The 17,746-nt window shown below is 53.4% G+C and overlaps 1 protein-coding gene across 1 annotated transcript; it reads left to right on the plus strand.

Annotated features, from left to right (window-relative positions):
* Window positions 1–4,018: 4,018 nt before the first annotated feature.
* Window positions 4,019–17,487, plus strand: LOC132323067 (CTD nuclear envelope phosphatase 1-like; the record flags this gene model as incomplete). Its single annotated transcript, XM_059837878.1, has 6 exons — window positions 4,019–4,219; window positions 5,393–5,464; window positions 8,939–9,055; window positions 12,582–12,693; window positions 15,618–15,702; window positions 16,867–17,487. Coding segments are annotated over 6 exons (648 nt in total), but the record flags the coding sequence as incomplete, so codon positions are not given.
* Between the last annotated feature and the right edge of the window lie 259 nt (window positions 17,488–17,746).

Genomic DNA, 17,746 nt, shown 5'->3' on the forward strand with positions numbered 1-17,746 from the left:
AACAAAATTTTGGGGAAAAAATTGAAAATCTGGGGGGAAAAAACAAAATTCTGGGAGAAAAAAAACTAAATTTGGGAGAAAAACCGAAACTCTGGGGGGAAAAACCCAAATTCGGGGAGAAAAACCCAAATTCTGGGGAGGAAAACCAAAATTCTTGGAGGAAAAACAAAATTCTGGGAGAATAAACCAAAATTCGGGGAGAAAAAACCCAAATTCTGGGAGGAAAAACCAAAATTCTGGGGAGAAAAACCAAATTCTGGGAGAGAAATCCCAAATTCTGGGAGAGAAATCCCAAATTCTGGGAGAAAAAAACAAATTCTGGGGAGAAAAAACCCAAATTCTGGGGGGGAAAACCCAAAATTGTGGGGAGAAAAAACCAAATTTGGGAGAAAAAACCAAAATTCTGGGGGGAAAAACCAAATTCTGGGGGGAAAATCCCAAAAGTCTGGGGGGAAAAACCAAACTCTGGGGGGAAAAAACAAATCTGGAAGAAAAAACCAAAATTGTGGGGAGAAAAAAATAAATTTGGGAGAAAAAACCCAAATTCTGGGAAAAAATCCCAAATTTTGGAGAAAAACCCAAAATTCTGGGGGGAAAAACCCAAATTCTGGGAGAAAAAAACAAATTCTGGGGAGAAAAACCAAAATTCTGGGAGAAAAAGCAAAATTCTGGGAGAAAAAACCCAAAATTCTGGGGAGAAAAACCAAATTCTGGGAGAAAAAACCCAAATTCTGGGGGGAAAAACCCAAATTCTGGGAAAAAATCCCAAATTTTGGAGAAAAACCCAAAATTCTGGGGGGAAAAACCAAAATCTGGGGAGAAAAACCAAAATTCGGGGGAGAAAAAAACAAAATTCTGGGAGAAAAAAACAGAATTCTGGGAGAAAAAAACAGAATTCTGGGAGAAATCCCAAAATTCTGGGGGGAAATCACAAATCTGGGAGAAAAAACCCAAATTCTGGGGGGGAAAAACCAAGTTCTGGGGGGAAAATCCCAAATTCTGGGGGGAAAAACCAAACTCTGGGGGGAAAAAACAAAATTTTGGGGAGAAAAACCAAATTCTGGGAGAGAAATCCCAAATTCTGGGGGGAAAATCCCAAAATTCTGGGGGGAAAAACCAAAATTCTGGGAGGAAAAACCAAATTCTGGGAGAAAAAACCAAAATTGTGGGGGAAAAACCAAAATCTGGGGGGTAAAAACAAATCTGGGAGAAAAAACCCAAAATCTGGGAGAAAAAAACTCAAATTCTGGGGGGAAAAAACAAATCTGGGAGAAAAAACCAAAAATTTTGGGAGAAAAACCAAATTCTGGGAGAAAAAACCAAAATTCTGGGGGGAAAAACCAAATTTTGGAGAATAAAACAAAATTCTGGGGAGAAAAAACCAAATTTGGGAGAAAAAACCAAAATTCTGGGGGGAAAAACCAAATTCTGGGGGGAAAATCCCAAAATTCTGGGGGGAAAAACCAAATTCTGGGGGGAAAATCCCAAAATTCTGGGGGGAAAAACCAAACTCTGGGGGGAAAAAACAAAATTCTGGGAGAAAAAAACAAAATTCTTTGGGGGGGAAAAACCAAAATTCTGGGGGGAAATCCCAAATTCTGGGGGGAAAATCCCAAAAGTCTGGGGGGAAAAACCAAAATTGTGGGAGAAAAAAACAAATCTGGGAGAAAAAACCAAAATTCTGGGGGGAAAAACCCAAAATCGGGGGGGAAAAACCCAAATTTGGAAGAAAACCCCAAAATTTGGGGCAGGAAATCCAAAATCTGGGGAGAAAAACCCAAATTCTGGGGGGAACAACCAAAATTCTGGGAAAAAATCCCAAAATTCTGGGGAGAAAAACCCAAAATTCTGGGGGGAAAAACCCCAAAATTTGGGGCGGGAAATCCAAAATTTGGGAGAAAAACCCAAAATCTGGGGGAGGGAAATCCAAAACCCCAAATTTTGTCCTCAAACTCCCAAATTTTGTCCCCAAATTTTGTCCCCAATCCCCAAATTTGCCCCCAAATCTTGGAATTGTGCCCCCAAAATCCCAAATTTTTGCCCCCAAATCCCCAAATTTTGCCCTTAAACCCCCAAATTTTCCCCCTAAAATCCAAATTTTGCCCCCAATTCCCAAATTTTCCCCCAAATCCTGGAATTCTGCCCCTAAAACCCCAAATTTTGCCCTTAAAACCCCAAATTTTCCCCCAAATCCCCAAATTTTCCCCCAAATCTTGGAATTGTGCCCCCAAATCCCCAAATTTTGCCCCTAAAACCCCAAATTTTGCCCTTAAAATCCAAATTTTGCCCCCAAATCCCCAAAATTTCCCCTAAATCCCCAAATTTTGCCCTTAAAACCCCAAATTTTTTCCCCAAATCTCCAAATTGTCCCTAAATCTTGGAATTGTGCCCCCAAATCCCCAAATTTTGCCCCTGAACCCCCAAATTTTCCCCCCAATTCCTGAATTTTGCCCCAAATTTTCCATCTCAACCCCCAAATTCTGCCCCAAACCCCCAAATTTTGCCCCTAAAACCCCAATTTTTCCCCCTAAAACCCCAAAGTTTTTCCCCAAACCCCCAAATTTTCCCCCAAATCTTGGAATTTGCCCCCACATCCCCAAATTTTGCCCTTAAAATCCAAATTGTGCCCCCAAACCCCCAAATTTTCCCCTAAAACCCCAAATTTTGCCCCTAAAACCTCAAATTTTGCCCCGAATCCCCAAATTTTCCCCCAAATCCTGGAATTGTGCCCCCAAATCCCCAAATTTTGCCCTTAAAATCCAAATTTTTCCCCAATTCCTGAATTTTACCCCAAATTTTCCATCTCAACCCCCAAATTCTGCCCCAAACCCCCAAATTTTCCCCCTAAAACCCCAAATTTTGCCCCTAAACCCCCAAATTTTATCCCCAAACCCCCAAATTTTCCCCCAAATCTTGGAATTGTGCCCCCAAATCCCCAAATTTTGCCCTTAAAATCCAAATTTTTCTCCAATTCCTGAATTTTGCCCCAAATTTTCCATCTCAACCCCCAAATTCGTCCCCTAAAACCCCAAATTTTCCCCCAATTCTCAAATTTTACCCTAAAACCCCAAAATTTCCCCCTAAAACCCCAAATTTTGCCCTTAAACCCCCAAATTTTCCCTCAAATCCCCAAAATTTCCCCCTAAGACCCCAAATTTTGCCCCTAAAACCCCAAAGTTTTTCCCCAAACCCCCAAATTTTCCCCTAAATCTTGGAATTGTGCCCCCAAATCCCCAAATTTTGCCCCTAAAACCCCAAATTTTGCCCTTAAAATCCAAATTTTGCCCCCAAATCCCCAAATTTTCCCCTAAAATCCCAAATTTTGCCCCTAAACCCCCAAATATTATCCCCAAATCCCCAAATTTTCCCCCAAATCTTGGAATTGTGCCCCCAAATCCCCAAATTTTGCCCTTAAAATCCAAATTTTTCCCCCCATTCCTGAATTTTGCCCCAAATTTTCCATCTCAACCCCCAAATTCTGCCCCAAACCCCCAAATTTTCCCCCTAAAACCCCAAATTTTGCCCTTAAAACCCCAAATTTTGCCCTTAAAACCCCAAATTTTTTCTCCAAATCCCCAAATTTTGCCCCAAATCTTGGAATTGTGCCCCCAAATTCCCAAATTTTGCCCTTAAAATCCAAATTTTGCCCTTAAAATCCAAATTTTGCCCCCAATTCCTGAATTTTGCCCCAAATTTTCCCCCAAACCCCCAAATTTTCCCCCTAAAACCCCAAATTTTCCCCCTAAATCCCCAAATTTTCCCCTTAAACCCCCAAATTTTTTCCCCAAACCCCCAGATTTTCCCCCAAACCCCCAAATTCTCCCCCTAAAACCCCAAATTTTGCCCTTTAGACCCCAAATTTTATCCCAAAACCCCCAAATTCTGCCCCAAACCCCCAAATTTTCCCCCTGAAACCCCAAATTTTGCCCTTAAAACCCCAAATTTTCCCCCTAAAACCCCAAATTTTGCCCTTAAACCCCCAAATTTTCCCCTAAAATCCCAAATTTTCCCCTTAAAACCCCAAATTTTTTCCCCAAACCCCCAGATTTTGCCCCAAAATTTGAGATTTTTGCCCCAAAGTTGGGAATTTGTTTTCCCAGACCAGGTGAAGAGGAAGATCCTGGTGCTGGACCTGGACGAGACCCTGATCCACTCCCACCACGACGGGGTCCTGAGGCCCACGGTGCGCCCCGGGACCCCCCCCGACTTCATCCTCAAGGTCTGGGGGGATTTTGGGGGAAATTTGGGGGATTTTGGGCAATTTGGGAAGGATTTGGGGCAGTTTTGGGGGAGTTTGGGGCATTTTTGGGGAGATTTTTGGGAGTTTTTTGGGGTTTTTTGGGATGTCCTGAGATCTTTGGTGTGGCCTGGGACCCCCCCGACTTCATCCTCAAGGTCTGGGGGGATTTTGGGGGAAATTTGGGGTAAATTTGGGGGATTTTGGGCAATTTGGGAAGGATTTGGGGCAGTTTTGGGGCCGATTTTGGGGTTCCTGGGGCCAATTTTGGGATTCTCAGGGCTGATTTTGGGGTTCTGGGACTGATTTTGGGGTTCCTGGGGTCAATTTTGGGGTCTCAGGGCCAATTTTGGGGTTTTTGGGGCCGATTTTGGGGTACCAGGGCCGATTTTAGGGTTCCTGAGACAGATTTTGGGAGTCCTGAGGCTGATTTTGGGATCCCCCAGGGCCAATTTTGGGGTTCCTGGGGCCAATTTTGGGATTCTCAGGGCAAATTTTGGGGTTTTTGGGGCCGATTTTGGGGTCCCCAGGGCCAATTTTGGGGTTCCAGGGCTGATTTTTTGGGGTCCTTGGGCTGATTTTGGGGTTCTGGGACTGATTTTTGGGGTTCCTGAGACAGATTTTGGCATTCCTGGGATTGATTTTGGGGGTCCCAAGGCCAATTTTGGGGTTCTGGGACTGATTTTTGGGGTTCCTGGGGCAAATTTTGGTGTCCCAGGGCCAATTTTGGGGTCCCCGGGGCCAATTTTGGGGTTCTGGGTCTGATTTTTGGGGTCCCAGGGCCGATTTTGGGGTTCTGGGACTGATTTTTGGGGTTTCTGGGGCCAATTTTGGGGTTCCTGGGGCCGATTTTGGGGTCCCTGGGCTGATTTTGGGGTTTCTGGGGCTGATTTTTGGGGGTCTTGGGGGGAATTTTGGAGTCCTGGGACCGATTTTGGGGTTCCTGGGGCTAATTTTGGGGTCACAAGGCCAATTTTGGGGTTCCAGGGCCGATTTTGGGGTCCCCGGGGCCAATTTTGGGGTTCCGGGTCTGATTTTGGGGTTCTGGGTCTGATTTTTGGGGTTCCTGGGCTGATTTTGGGGTCCCTGGGGCCAATTTTGGGGTCCCTGGGCTGATTTTTGGGGTTCTTTGTTGTGATTTTGGGGTTCCCCCAGGTGGTGATCGACAAACACCCCGTGAGGTTCTTCGTGCACAAACGGCCCCACGTGGATTTCTTCCTGGAGGTGGTGAGTGACCCCAAAAAACCCCGGATTCGCCCCAAAATCCAGCCCCAAATCCCCTCGAAACCCTTCCCAAAATCCCCCAAAATTCCCCAAAATTTCTCATCCAGGTGAGCTGGGGGTGTTCCCATCCTGCATGGCCCAAACCCCACCTGAGACCCCCCAAAACCCCTCAAATCCCCCCAAAATTCCCAAATTTTCTCCAAAATTCCCAAATTTTCTCCAAAATCCCCAAATTTTCCCAAAATTTAAGGAATTTCCCCCAAATTTCCCCCAGGTGAGCCAGTGGTACGAGCTGGTGGTGTTCCCATCCAGCATGGAGATCCCCGGCCCAAACCCCACCTGAGACCCCCCAAAACCCCCCAAATCCCCCCAAAATTCCCCAAATTTCTGGGAATTTCCCCAAAATTCCCAAATTTTCTCCAAAATTCCCAAATTTTCCCAAAATTTCTGGAATTTCCCCCAAATTCCCCCCAGGTGAGCCAGTGGTGGGAGCTGGTGGTGTTCACATCCAGCATGGAGATCCCCCGCCCAAAACCCACCTGAGACCCCCCAAAACCCCTCAAATTCCCCCCAAAATTCCCCAAATTCCTGAAATTTTCCCCAAATTTCCCAAATTTTCTCCAAAATTCCCAAATTTTCCCAAAATTTGAAGAATTTTCCCCAAATTCCAGGTGAGCCAGTGGTGGGAGCTGGTGGTGTTCCCATCCAGCACGGAGATCCTCGGCCTAAACCCCACCTGAGACCCCCCAAAACCCCTCAAATCCCCCCAAAATTCCCCCAAAAATCCTGAAATTTTCCCCAAAATTCCCAAATTTTCTCCAAAATTCCCAAATTTTCCCCAAATTTCTGGAATTTTCCCCAAATCCCGCCCAGGTGAGCCAGTGGTGGGAGCTGGTGGTGTTCCCATCCAGCACGGAGATCCTCGGCCCAAACCCCACCTGAGACCCCCCAAAACCCCTCAAATCCCCCAAAATTCCCCAAAATTTCTCGGAAATTTCCCCAAAATTTCCAAATTTTCTCCAAAATTTGAGGAATTTTCCCAAAATTTGAGGAATTTTCCCCAAATTCCCCCCAGGTGAGCCAGTGGTGGGAGCTGGTGGTGTTCCCATCCAGCATGGAGATCCTCGGCCCAAACCCCACCTGAGACCCCCCAAAACCCCTCAAATCCCCCCAAAATTCCCCAAAATTCCTGAAATTTTCCCCAAAATTCCCAAATTTTCCCAAAATTCTCTGAATTTCCCCCAAATTCCAGGTGAGCCAGTGGTGGGAGCTGGGGGTGTTCACATCCAGCATGGAGATCCTCGGCCCAAACCCCACCTGAGACCCCCCAAAACCCCTCAAATCCCCCCAAAATTCCCCAAATTTCTGGGAATTTCCCCAAAATTCCCAAATTTTCCCCAAAATTCCCAAATTTTCCCAAAATTTGAGGAATTTCCCCCAAATTCCAGGTGAGCCAGTGGTAGGAGCTGGTGGTGTTCACATCCAGCACGGAGATCCTCGGCCCAAACCCCACCTGAGACCCCCCAAAACCCCTCAAATCCCCCCAAAATTCCCCAAAATTCCTGAAATTTCTGGGAATTTTTCCAAATTTTCCCAAAATTTGAGAAATTTTCCCCAAAATCCCTCCCAGGTGAGCCAGTGGTGGGAGCTGGTGGTGTTCACATCCAGCATGGAGATCCTCGGCCCAAACCCCACCTGAGACCCCCCAAAACCCCTCAAATCCCCCCAAAATTTCTGGGAATTTCCCAAATTTTCCCCAAATTTCCCAAATTTTCCCAAAATTTGAGGAATTTCCCCCAAATTCCAGGTGAGCCAGTGGTGGGAGCTGGTGGTGTTCACATCCAGCATGGAGATCCCCGGCCCAAACCCCACCTGAGACCCCCCAAAACCCCCCAAATCCCCCCAAAATTCCCCAAATTTCTGGGAATTTCCCCAAAATTCCCAAATTTTCTCCAAAATTCCCAAATTTTCCCAAAATTTGAGGAATTTCCCCCAAATTCCCCCAGGTGAGCCAGTGATAGGAGGTCATGGTGTTCCCATCCAGCATGGAGATCCTCGGCCCAAACCCCACCTGAGACCCCCCAAAACCCCCCAAATCCCCCCAAATTTCCCCAAAATTCCTGAAATTTTCCCCAAAATTCCCAAATTTTCCCAAAATTTGAGGAATTTCCCCCAAATTCCCCCCAGGTGAGCCAGTGGTGGGAGCTGGTGGTGTTCACATCCAGCACGGAGATCCTGGGCCCAAACCCCACCTGAGACCCCCCAAAACCCCTCAAATCCCCCCAAAATTCCCCAAATTTCTGGGAATTTCCCCAAAATTCCCAAATTTTCTCCAAAATTCCCAAATTTTCCCAAAATTTCTGGAATTTCCCCCAAATCCCCCCAGGTGAGCCAGTGGTGGGAGCTGGTGGTGTTCACATCCAGCACGGAAATCCTCGGCCCAAATCCCACCTGAGACCCCCAAAACCCCTCAAATCCCCCCAAAATTCACCAAAATTCCCAAATTTTCTCCAAAATTCCCAAATTTTCCCAAAATTTGAGGAATTTCCCCCAAATTCTAGGTGAGCCAGTGGTGGGAGCTGGTGGTGTTCACATCCAGCACGGAGATCCTCGGCCCAAACCCCACCTGAGACCCCCCAAAACCCCCCAAATCCCCCCAAAATTCCCCAAATTTCTGGGAATTTCCCCAAAATTCCCAAATTTTCCCCAAAATTCCCAAGTTTTCCCAAAATTTCTGGAATTTCCCCCAAATTCCCCCCAGGTGAGCCAGTGGTGGGAGCTGGTGGTGTTCACATCCAGCACGGAAATCCTCGGCCCAAACCCCACCTGAGACCCCCCAAAACCCCCCAAAATTCCCCAAAATTCCCCAAAATTTCTGGGAATTTTCCCCAAAATTCCCAAATTTTCCCAAAATTTCTGGAATTTTCCCCAAATTCCCCCAGATGAGCCAGTGGTGGGAGCTGGTGGTGTTCCCATCCAGCACGGAGATCCTCGGCCCAAACCCCACCTGAGACCCCCCAAAACCCCTCAAATCCCCCCAAAATTCCCCAAAATTTCTGGGAATTTCCCCCAAATTCCCGAATTTTCCCAAAATTCCGTGAATTTTCCCCGAATTCCAGGTGAGCCAGTGATAGGAGGTCATGGTGTTCCCATCCAGCACGGAGATCCTCGGCCCAAACCCCACCTGAGACCCCCCAAAACCCCTCAAATCCCCCCAAAATTCCCAAATTTTCCCCAAATTTCCCAAATTTTCTCCAAAATTCCCAAATTTTCCCAAAATTCTGTGAATTTCCCCCAAACTTCAGGTGAGCAAGTGGAAGGAGCTGGTGGTGTTCCCATCCAGCATGGAGATCCTCAGCCCAAACCCCACCTGAGACCCCCCAAAACCCCCAAAATTCCCCCAAATTTCTCGGAATTTTCCCCAAAATTCCCGAATTTTCCCAAAATTCTGTGAATTTCCCCCAAATTCCCCCCCAGGTGAGCCAGTGGTACGAGCTGGTGGTGTTCACGGCCAGCATGGAGATCTACGGCTGCGCCGTGGCCGACAAGCTGGACAACAACCGCAGCATCCTCAACCGCCGCTACTACCGACAGGTGAGGGTGACACACCTGGGGACAGGTGAGGGACACCTGGGGACAGGTGACACTGGGACAGGTGACATTGGGACAGGTGTGAGAGGGGTCACAAGCTGGACAACAACCGCAGCATCCTCAACCGCCGCTACTACCGACAGGTGAGGGACACCTGGGGACAGGTGAGGGACAGGTGACACTGGGACAGGTGACACTGGGACAGGTGTGAGAGGGGTCACAAGCTGGACAACAACCGCAGCATCCTCAACCGCCGCTACTGCCGACAGGTGAGGGACACCTGGGGACAGGTGAGGGACACCTGGGGACAGGTGACACTGGGACAGGTGACACTGGGACAGGTGACACTGGGACAGGTGTGAGAGGGGTCACAAGCTGGACAACAACCGCAGCATCCTCAACCGCCGCTACTGCCGACAGGTGAGGGACACACCTGGGGACAGGTGAGGGACACCTGGGGACAGGTGAGGGACACCTGGGGACAGGTGAGGGACACCTGGGGACAGGTGACACTGGGACAGGTGAGGGACAGGTGACACTGGGACAGGTGACACTGGGCAGGTGTGAGAGGGGTCACAAGCTGGACAACAACCGCAGCATCCTCAACCGCCGCTACTGCCGACAGGTGAGGGACACACCTGGGGACAGGTGAGGGACAGGTGACACTGGGACAGGTGAGGGACACCTGGGGACAGGTGAGGGACAGGTGACACTGGGACAGGTGAGGGACAGGTGTGGGGTCAGCCTCAACCGCCGCTACTGCCGACAGGTGAGACACACTTGGACAGGTGAGACACACCTGGGGACAGGTGAGGGACACCTGGGGACAGGTAACCCTGGGACAGGTGAGGGACACCTGGGCAGGTGAGGGACACCTGGGCAGGTGAGGGACAGGTGACACTGGGACAGGTGAGGGACACCTGGGCAGGTGAGGGACAGGTGACACCTGGCGGGTGAGGGACACCTGGGCAGGTGAGGGACAGGTGACACCTGGGCGGGTGAGGGACAGGTGACACTGGGACAGGTGAGGGACGCCTGGGCAGGTGAGGGACAGGTGATACCTGGGCGGGTGAGGGACACCTGGGCAGGTGAGGGACAGGTGACACTGGGACAGGTGAGGGACACCTGGGCAGGTGAGGGACAGGTGACACCTGGCGGGTGAGGGACACCTGGGCAGGTGAGGGACAGGTGACACCTGGGCAGGTGAGGGACAGGTGACACTGGGACAGGTGAGGGACGCCTGGGCAGGTGAGGGACAGGTGACACTGGGACAGGTGAGGGACACCTGGGCAGGTGAGGGACAGGTGACACTGGGACAGGTGAGGGACAGGTGACACCTGGGCGGGTGAGGGACAGGTGACACTGGGACAGGTGAGGGACGCCTGGGCAGGTGAGGGACAGGTGATACCTGGGCGGGTGAGGGACACCTGGGCAGGTGAGGGACAGGTGACACTGGGACAGGTGAGGGACAGGTGACACTGGGACAGGTGAGGGACGCCTGGGCAGGTGAGGGACAGGTGACACTGGGACAGGTGAGGGACACCTGGGCAGGTGAGGGACACCTGGGCAGGTGAGGGACACCTGGGCAGGTGAGGGACAGGTGACACTGGGACAGGTGAGGGACACCTGGGCAGGTGAGGGGCGGGGCTGGGTTCATTCTCTGCCACACAGTGGGCGTGTCCAAGTGTATGTCCAGGTGAGGTGGGCGTGTCCAGGTGAGGTGAGCACGTTGCAGGTGTGGTGGGTGTGTCCATGGGTGCGTCCAGGTGAGATGGGCGTGTCCCAGGTGGGGTGGGTGTGGCCCTGGGCATGTCCCAGGTGCAATGGGCGTGTCCCAGGTGAAGTGGGTGTGTCCCAGGTGCACTGGGTGTGGCCCTGGGCATGTCCCAGGTGCGCTAGGCGTGTCCCAGATGCACTGGGTGTGGCCCTGGGCGTGTCCCAGGTGTGGTGGGCATGTCCCAGGTGCGCTAGGCGTGTCCCAGGTGGGGTGGGTGTGGCCCTGGGCGTGTCCCAGGTGTGGTGGGCGTGTCCCACGTGGGATGGGCATGGCCCTGGGCGTGTCCCAGGTGGGATGGGCATGGCCGTGGGCATGTTCCAGGTGTAGTGGGCGTGTCCCAGGTGGGATGGGCATGGCCCTGAGCGTGTCCCAGGTACTGTGGGCATGTCCCAGGTGCGCTAGGCGTGTCCCAGGTAGGATGGGCATGGCCCTGGGCGTGTCCCAGGTGCAATGGGTGTGGCCCTGGTTGGGAAGGGCGTGTCCCAGGTGCGCTAGGCGTGTCCCAGGTGGGATGGGCATGGCCCTGGGTGTGTCCCAGGTGCAATGGGTGTGGCCCTGGTAGGGAAGGGCGTGTCCCAGGTGCGCTAGGCGTGTCCCAGGTGGGATGGGCATGGCCCTGGGCGTGTCCCAGGTGCGCTAGGTGTGTCCCAGGTGGGATGGGCATGGCCCTGGGCGTGTCCCAGGTGCTGTGGGCGTGTCCCAGGTGGGATGGGCATGGCCCTGGGCGTGTCCCAGGTGCAGTGGGTGTGACCCTGGTTGGGAAGGGCGTGTCCCAGGTGCGCTAGGCGTGTCCCAGGTGGGATGGGCACGGCCCTGGGCGTGTCCCAGGTGCGCTAGGTGTGTCCCAGGTGGGATGGACATGGCCCTGGGCGTGTCCCAGGTGCGGTGGGTGTGGCCCTGGATGGGATGGGCGTGTCCCAGGTAGGATGGGCACGGCCCTGGGCGTGTCCCAGCTGCGGTGGGCATGTCCCAGGTTTGGTGGGTGTGTCCCAGGTGGGATGGGCACGGCCCTGGGCCTGTCCCAGGTGCGGTGGGCATGTCCCAGGTTTGGTGGGCGTGTCCCAGGTGGGATGGGCATGGCCCTGGGCGTGTCCCAGGTGTGGTGGGCGTGTCCCAGGTGTGGTGGGCGTGTCCCAGGTGGGATGGGCATGGCCCTGAGCGTGTCCCAGGTGCGGTGGGCGTGTCCCAGGTGTGGTGGGCGTGTCCCAGGTGGGATGGGCACGGCCCTGGGCGTGTCCCAGGTGCGGTGGGCGTGTCCCAGGTGTGGTGGGTGTGTCCCAGGTGCACTAGGTGTGTCCCAGGTAGGATGGGTGTGGCCCTGGGCGTGTCCCAGGTGCGCTAGGCGTGTCCCAGGTGGGATGGGCACGGCCCTGAGCGTGTCCCAGGTGCTGTGGGCATGGCACTGGTTGGGATGGGCGTGTCCCAGGTGCGCTAGGTGTGTCCCAGGTGGGATGGGCACGGCTTTGGGCGTGTCCCAGGTGTGGTGGGCGTGTCCCAGGTGCGCTAGGCGTGTCCCAGGTGGGATGGGCATGGCCCTGGGCGTGTCCCAGGTGTGGTGGGCGTGTCCCAGGTGGGATGGGCGTGTCCCAGGTGCGCTAGGCGTGTCCCAGGTAGGATGGGCATGGCCCTGGGCGTGTCCCAGGTGCGCTGTGTGTGTCCCAGGTGGGATGGGCATGGCCCTGGGCGTGTCCCAGGTGCGGTGGGCGTGTCCCAGGTGCGGTGGGCGTGTCCCTGACGTGGCCCCGCCCCCAGCACTGCACGCTGGAGCTGGGCAGTTACATCAAGGACCTGTCGGTGGTGCACAGCGACCTGTCCAGCATCGTCATCCTGGACAACTCACCTGGCGCCTACCGCAGCCACCCAGGTACCCCAAAAATCCCAAAAATATCCCCAAAAATAGTCCCCAAATACCCCAAAAATCCCTGCCCCGAAATTCCTAAAATTCACCCCAAAAACCCTCCCCATATCCCACCTGGGGTTTGTTCAGCGTCATCATCCTGGAGAGCTCACCTGGCACCTGGCAGAGCCTCCGAGGTACCCAAAAATTCCCCAAAAATCCCAAAAAATCCCAAAATTTCCCCAAAAATAGTCCCCAAATACCCCAAAAATCCCTGCCCCAAAATTCCTAAAATTCACCCCAAAAATCCACCCCAAATCCGACAGCTCACCTGGCACCTGGCAGAGCCTCCCAGGTACCCAAAAATTCCCAAAAAATCCCAAAAATTTCCCCAAAAATATTCCCAAAAATTCCCAAAATTTCCCCAAAAATATTTCCCAAATACCCCAAAAATCCCTGCCCTGAAATTCCTAAAATTCACCCCAAAAATTCACCCCAAATCTGACAGCTCACCTGGCACCTGGCAGAGCCTCCCAGGTACCTAAAAATTCCCAAAAAATCCCAAAAATTCCCAAAATTTCCCCAAAAATATTTCCCAAATACCCCCAAAATCCCTGCCCCGAAATTCCTAAAATTCACCCCAAAAATTCACCCCAAATCCCACCTGGGGTTTGTCCAGCGTCGTCATCCTGGAGAGCTCACCTGGCACCTGGCAGAGCCCCCCAGGTACCCAAAAGTTCCCAAAAAATCCCAAAATATCCCCAAAAATATTCCCAAAAATTCCCAAAAAATCCCAAAATTTTCCCCAAAAATATTCCTAAAATGTTCCCAAAAATCCCAAAAATTTCCCCAAAAATATTCCCAAAAATTCCCAAAAAATCCCAAAATTTTCCCCAAAAATATTCCTAAAATGTTCCCAAAAAATCCCAAAAATTTCCCCAAAAATTTCCCCAAAAATATTCCCAAAAAATCCCAAAATTTCCCCAAAAATATTCCTAAAATGTTCTCAAAAATCCTCATTCTCAATTTGCCCCAAAATCCCCGGAAATTCCCCCAAAAATTCCTCCCCAAATCCGACAGCTCACCTGGCACCTGGCAGAGCTTTCCAGGTACCCAAAAATTCCCAAAAAATCCCAAAAATTTCCCAAAAAATTCCCCAAAAAATCCCAAAATTTCCCCAAAAATATTCCTAAAATGTTTCCAAAAATCCTCATTCTCAATTTGCCCCCAAATCCCCGGAAATTCCCCCAAAAATTCACCCCAAATCTCACAGCTCACCTGGCACCTGGCAGAGTCTCCCAGGTACCCAAAAATTCCCCAAAAATCCCAAAAATTTCCCCAAAAATATTCCCAAAAATTTCCCCAAAAATATTCCTAAAAATTCCCAAAAAAATCCCAAAATATCCCCAAAAATATTCCTGAAAATCTCCATGCTGAAATTGTCCCAAAATCCACGGAAATTCCCCCAAAAATCCCCCCCTAAATTCCCCCAGGACCCCCCCAAATCCCACCCAGGACCCCCAAAATCCTTCCAGGACCCCCCAAAAATCCCCTGGGGACCCCCCAAATCCTCCCAGGACCCCCCAGATCTCCTGGGGACCCCCCAAAAATCCCCAAATCCCCCCCAGACAACGCCATCCCCATCAAGTCGTGGTTCAATGACCCCCAAAACCTCCCCCAGGACCCCCCAAATTCCACCCAAAATCCTTCCAGGACCCCCAAAATACTCCTAGGACCCCAAAAATTCCCCTGGGGACCCCCAGAATTTCCCTGGGGACCCCTCAAAAATCCCCAAATCCCCCCAACCAACGCCATCCCCATCAAGTCTTGGTGTAGTGACCCCGGGGACCCCCAAATCCCCTCCAGGACCCCCGAAATCCCCCCCAAATCCTCCCAGGACCCCCAAAATCCCCTGGGGACCCCCCCAAAAATCCCCAAATCCCCCCAGACAACGCCATCCCCATCAAGTCGTGGTGTAGTGACCCCGGGGACCCCCAAATCCCCTCCAGGACCCCCCCAAATCCCCCCCAAATCCTTCCAGGACCCCCAAAATCCCCTGGGGACCCCCCAAAAATCCCCAAATCCCCCCAGACAACGCCATCCCCATCAAGTCGTGGTGTAGTGACCCCGGGGACCCCCAAAACCTCCCCCAGGACCCCCCAAATCCCCCCCAAATCCCCTGGGGACCCCCCAAATCCTTCCAGGACCCCCCAGATCCCCTGGGGACCCCCCAAAAATCCCCAAATCCCCCCAGACAAACGCCATCCCCATCAAGTCGTGGTTCAGTGACCCCCAAAACCTCCCCCAGGACCCCCCAAATCCCCCCCAAAATTCCCCTGGGGACCCCCAAAATCCCCTGGGGACCCCCAAAATTTCCCTGGGGACCCCCCAAAATTCCCCTGGGGACCCCCAAAATCCCCTGGGGACCCCCCAAAAATCCCCAAATCCCCCCCAGACAACGCCATCCCCATCAAGTCGTGGTTCAGTGACCCCGGGGACCCCCAAATCCCCTCCAGGACCCCCCAAACCTCCCCCAAGACCCCCCAAATCCCCCCCAAATCCCCTGGGGACCCCCCAAAAATCCCCAAATCCCCCCAGACAACGCCATCCCCATCAAGTCGTGGTTCAGTGACCCCCAAAACCTCCCCCAGGACCCCCCAAATCCCCCCCAAAATTCCCCTGGGGACCCCCAAAATCCCCTGGGGACCCCCAAAATTTCCCTGGGGACCCCCCAAAATTCCCCTGGGGACCCCCAAAATCCCCTGGGGACCCCCCAAAAATCCCCAAATCCCCCCCAGACAACGCCATCCCTATCAAGTCGTGGTTCAGTGACCCCCAAAACCTGCCCCAGGACCCCCCAAATCCCCCCCAAATCCTTCCAGGACCCCCAAAATCCCCTGGGGACCCCCCAGATCTCCTGGGGACCCCCAAAAATCCCCAAATCCCCCCAGACAACGCCATCCCCATCAAGTCGTGGTTCAGTGACCCCGGGGACACGGCCCTGCTCAACCTGCTGCCCATGCTGGACGCGCTCAGGTGGGCTCGGGGGGGGCTTGGGGGGGATTTGGGGGGTCCTGGAGGGGATTTGGGGGGATTTGGGGAGGTTTGGGGGGTCCTGGAAGGGATTTGGGGGGATTTGGGGGGATTTGGGGGATCCTGGAGGGGATTTGGGGGATCCTGGAGGAGATTTGGGGGAATTTGGGGAAGTTTGGGGGGGTCCTGGAGGGGTTTGGGGAGGAATTGGGGGGTCTTGGAGGGGATTTGGGGAGTCCTGGAGAGGATTTGGGGAGTCCTGGAGCAGATTTGGGTGGTCCTGGAGGAGTTTAGGGGGGATTTGGGGAGATTTGGGGGGGTCCTGGAGGGGATTTGGGGGGATTTGGGGGGGTCCTGGAGGGGATTTGTGGGGATTTGGGGGGGTCCTGGAGGGGATTTGGGGGGTCTTGGAGGGGTTTAGGGAGGATTTGGGCAGGTTTGGGGGGTCCTGGAGGGGATTTGGGGGCTCCTAGAGAAGATTTGGGGGGTCCTGGAGGGGTTTAGGGGGGATTTGGGGGGTCTTGGAGGGGATTTTGGGGGGATTTGGGGAGGTTTGGGGGGTCCTGGAGGGGTTTGGGGAGGAATTGGGGGGTCCTGGAGGGGATTTGGGGGAATTTGGGGAGGTTTGGGGGGTCCTGGAGAGGATTTGGGGGAATTGGAGGAGGTTTGGGGGGTCCTGGAGGGGATTTGGGGGGTCGTGGGGAGGATTTGGGGGGATTTGGGGGGTCCTGGAGGGGATTTGGGCTGTCCTGGGGAGGATTTGGGGGGGTCTTGGAGAGGATTTGGGGGAATTTGGGGAGGTTTGGGGGGTCCTGGAGAGGATTTGGGGGAATTTGGGGAGGTTTGGGTGGTCCTGGAGAGGATTTGGGGGGTCCTGGAGGGGATTTGGGTGGAATTTGGGGGGTCCTGGAGAGGATTTGAGGGAGATTTTGGGGGTCCTGGAGGAATTTCGGGAGAGATTTTGGGGATCCTTGAGGAATTTTGGGGAGCTTTGGGTGGATTTTGAGAGTTTTTAGGGGGGTTTTTTTTTTAGGGGGGGGGGGTTCCCCTCACATTTTGGGGCATCCCAGCCGATTTTGGGGGTTCCCACCCCCCCTTTGGACTCTCCCATTTTGATTTAGGGTGGGGGTCTCACTCTTCCATTGCCTCCCCCCTCCCCAAATTCAGGTTCACGGCCGACGTTCGCTCCGTGCTGAGCCGCAACCTCCACCAGCACCGCCTGTGGTGACCCCGGAGCCCCCCGGGACCCCCGGGACCCCCCCCGGGGACCCCCCCGGGACCCCCGGACCCCCCTTAGCGGGGGGACACAACCAGTGGTGACCCCTCCCCCCACCGGGGACAGCGCCAGCACCGAGGGGACCCCGGGACCCCCCCCCCGGGACCTCCCCCCACCCCGGGATGGGACCCCCGGGCCGGACTCTGCGCCCCCCCCCCCCCTCATTTTTTTGGGGGGTGGGGGGGATTGAATTTGGGGAGGGGGGGCGGGGATGGGTTTTGGCGCCCTTCCCCCACCCCCACCCCCCCCACGTGCCTGAATTGGGGGGTTTTTTTTTGGGGGGGAGGGGCTTTGGGGGCAGCCCCTCCCCCTTCCGGACAGACGGACACTTGGGAGCTCCCCCCCCCCCCAACCCCCACCGTGTTTTTAAAAGCTCTTGGTCCCACTCGCGGCGTCTCTGTGGTTCCTGGGACCCCCCCAGAGCGGGGGGAGGCTCTGTTTGGGGGGGAAAACCCCGAGTTTGGGGTGAAAAACCCGGATTTTGGGAAAAAAACCCCGGATTTTGGGGAAAACCCGCGGATTTTGGGGGCTTGGTGGAAGCGCTTGGTTAATGAATGGGAGGTCGCGGGTTCGAATCCCGCCGGTGCCTCTTACTGGGGCACTCCCTTTTTGGGGGGGAACACCCCCAATTTCGTGCTGGATATTCTATTTGTGGGGCGAAACAACGAGTTTTGGGGTGAAGAACCCGGATTTTGGGAAAAAAAACCCGGATTTTGGGGAAAAACCGCGGATTTTGGGGGCTTGGTTGAAGCGCTTGTTTAGTGAATGAGA

Source organism: Haemorhous mexicanus, unplaced genomic scaffold, assembly GCF_027477595.1.
Source record: "Haemorhous mexicanus isolate bHaeMex1 unplaced genomic scaffold, bHaeMex1.pri scaffold_277_ctg1, whole genome shotgun sequence".
Lineage (NCBI taxonomy): Eukaryota > Metazoa > Chordata > Aves > Passeriformes > Fringillidae > Haemorhous > Haemorhous mexicanus.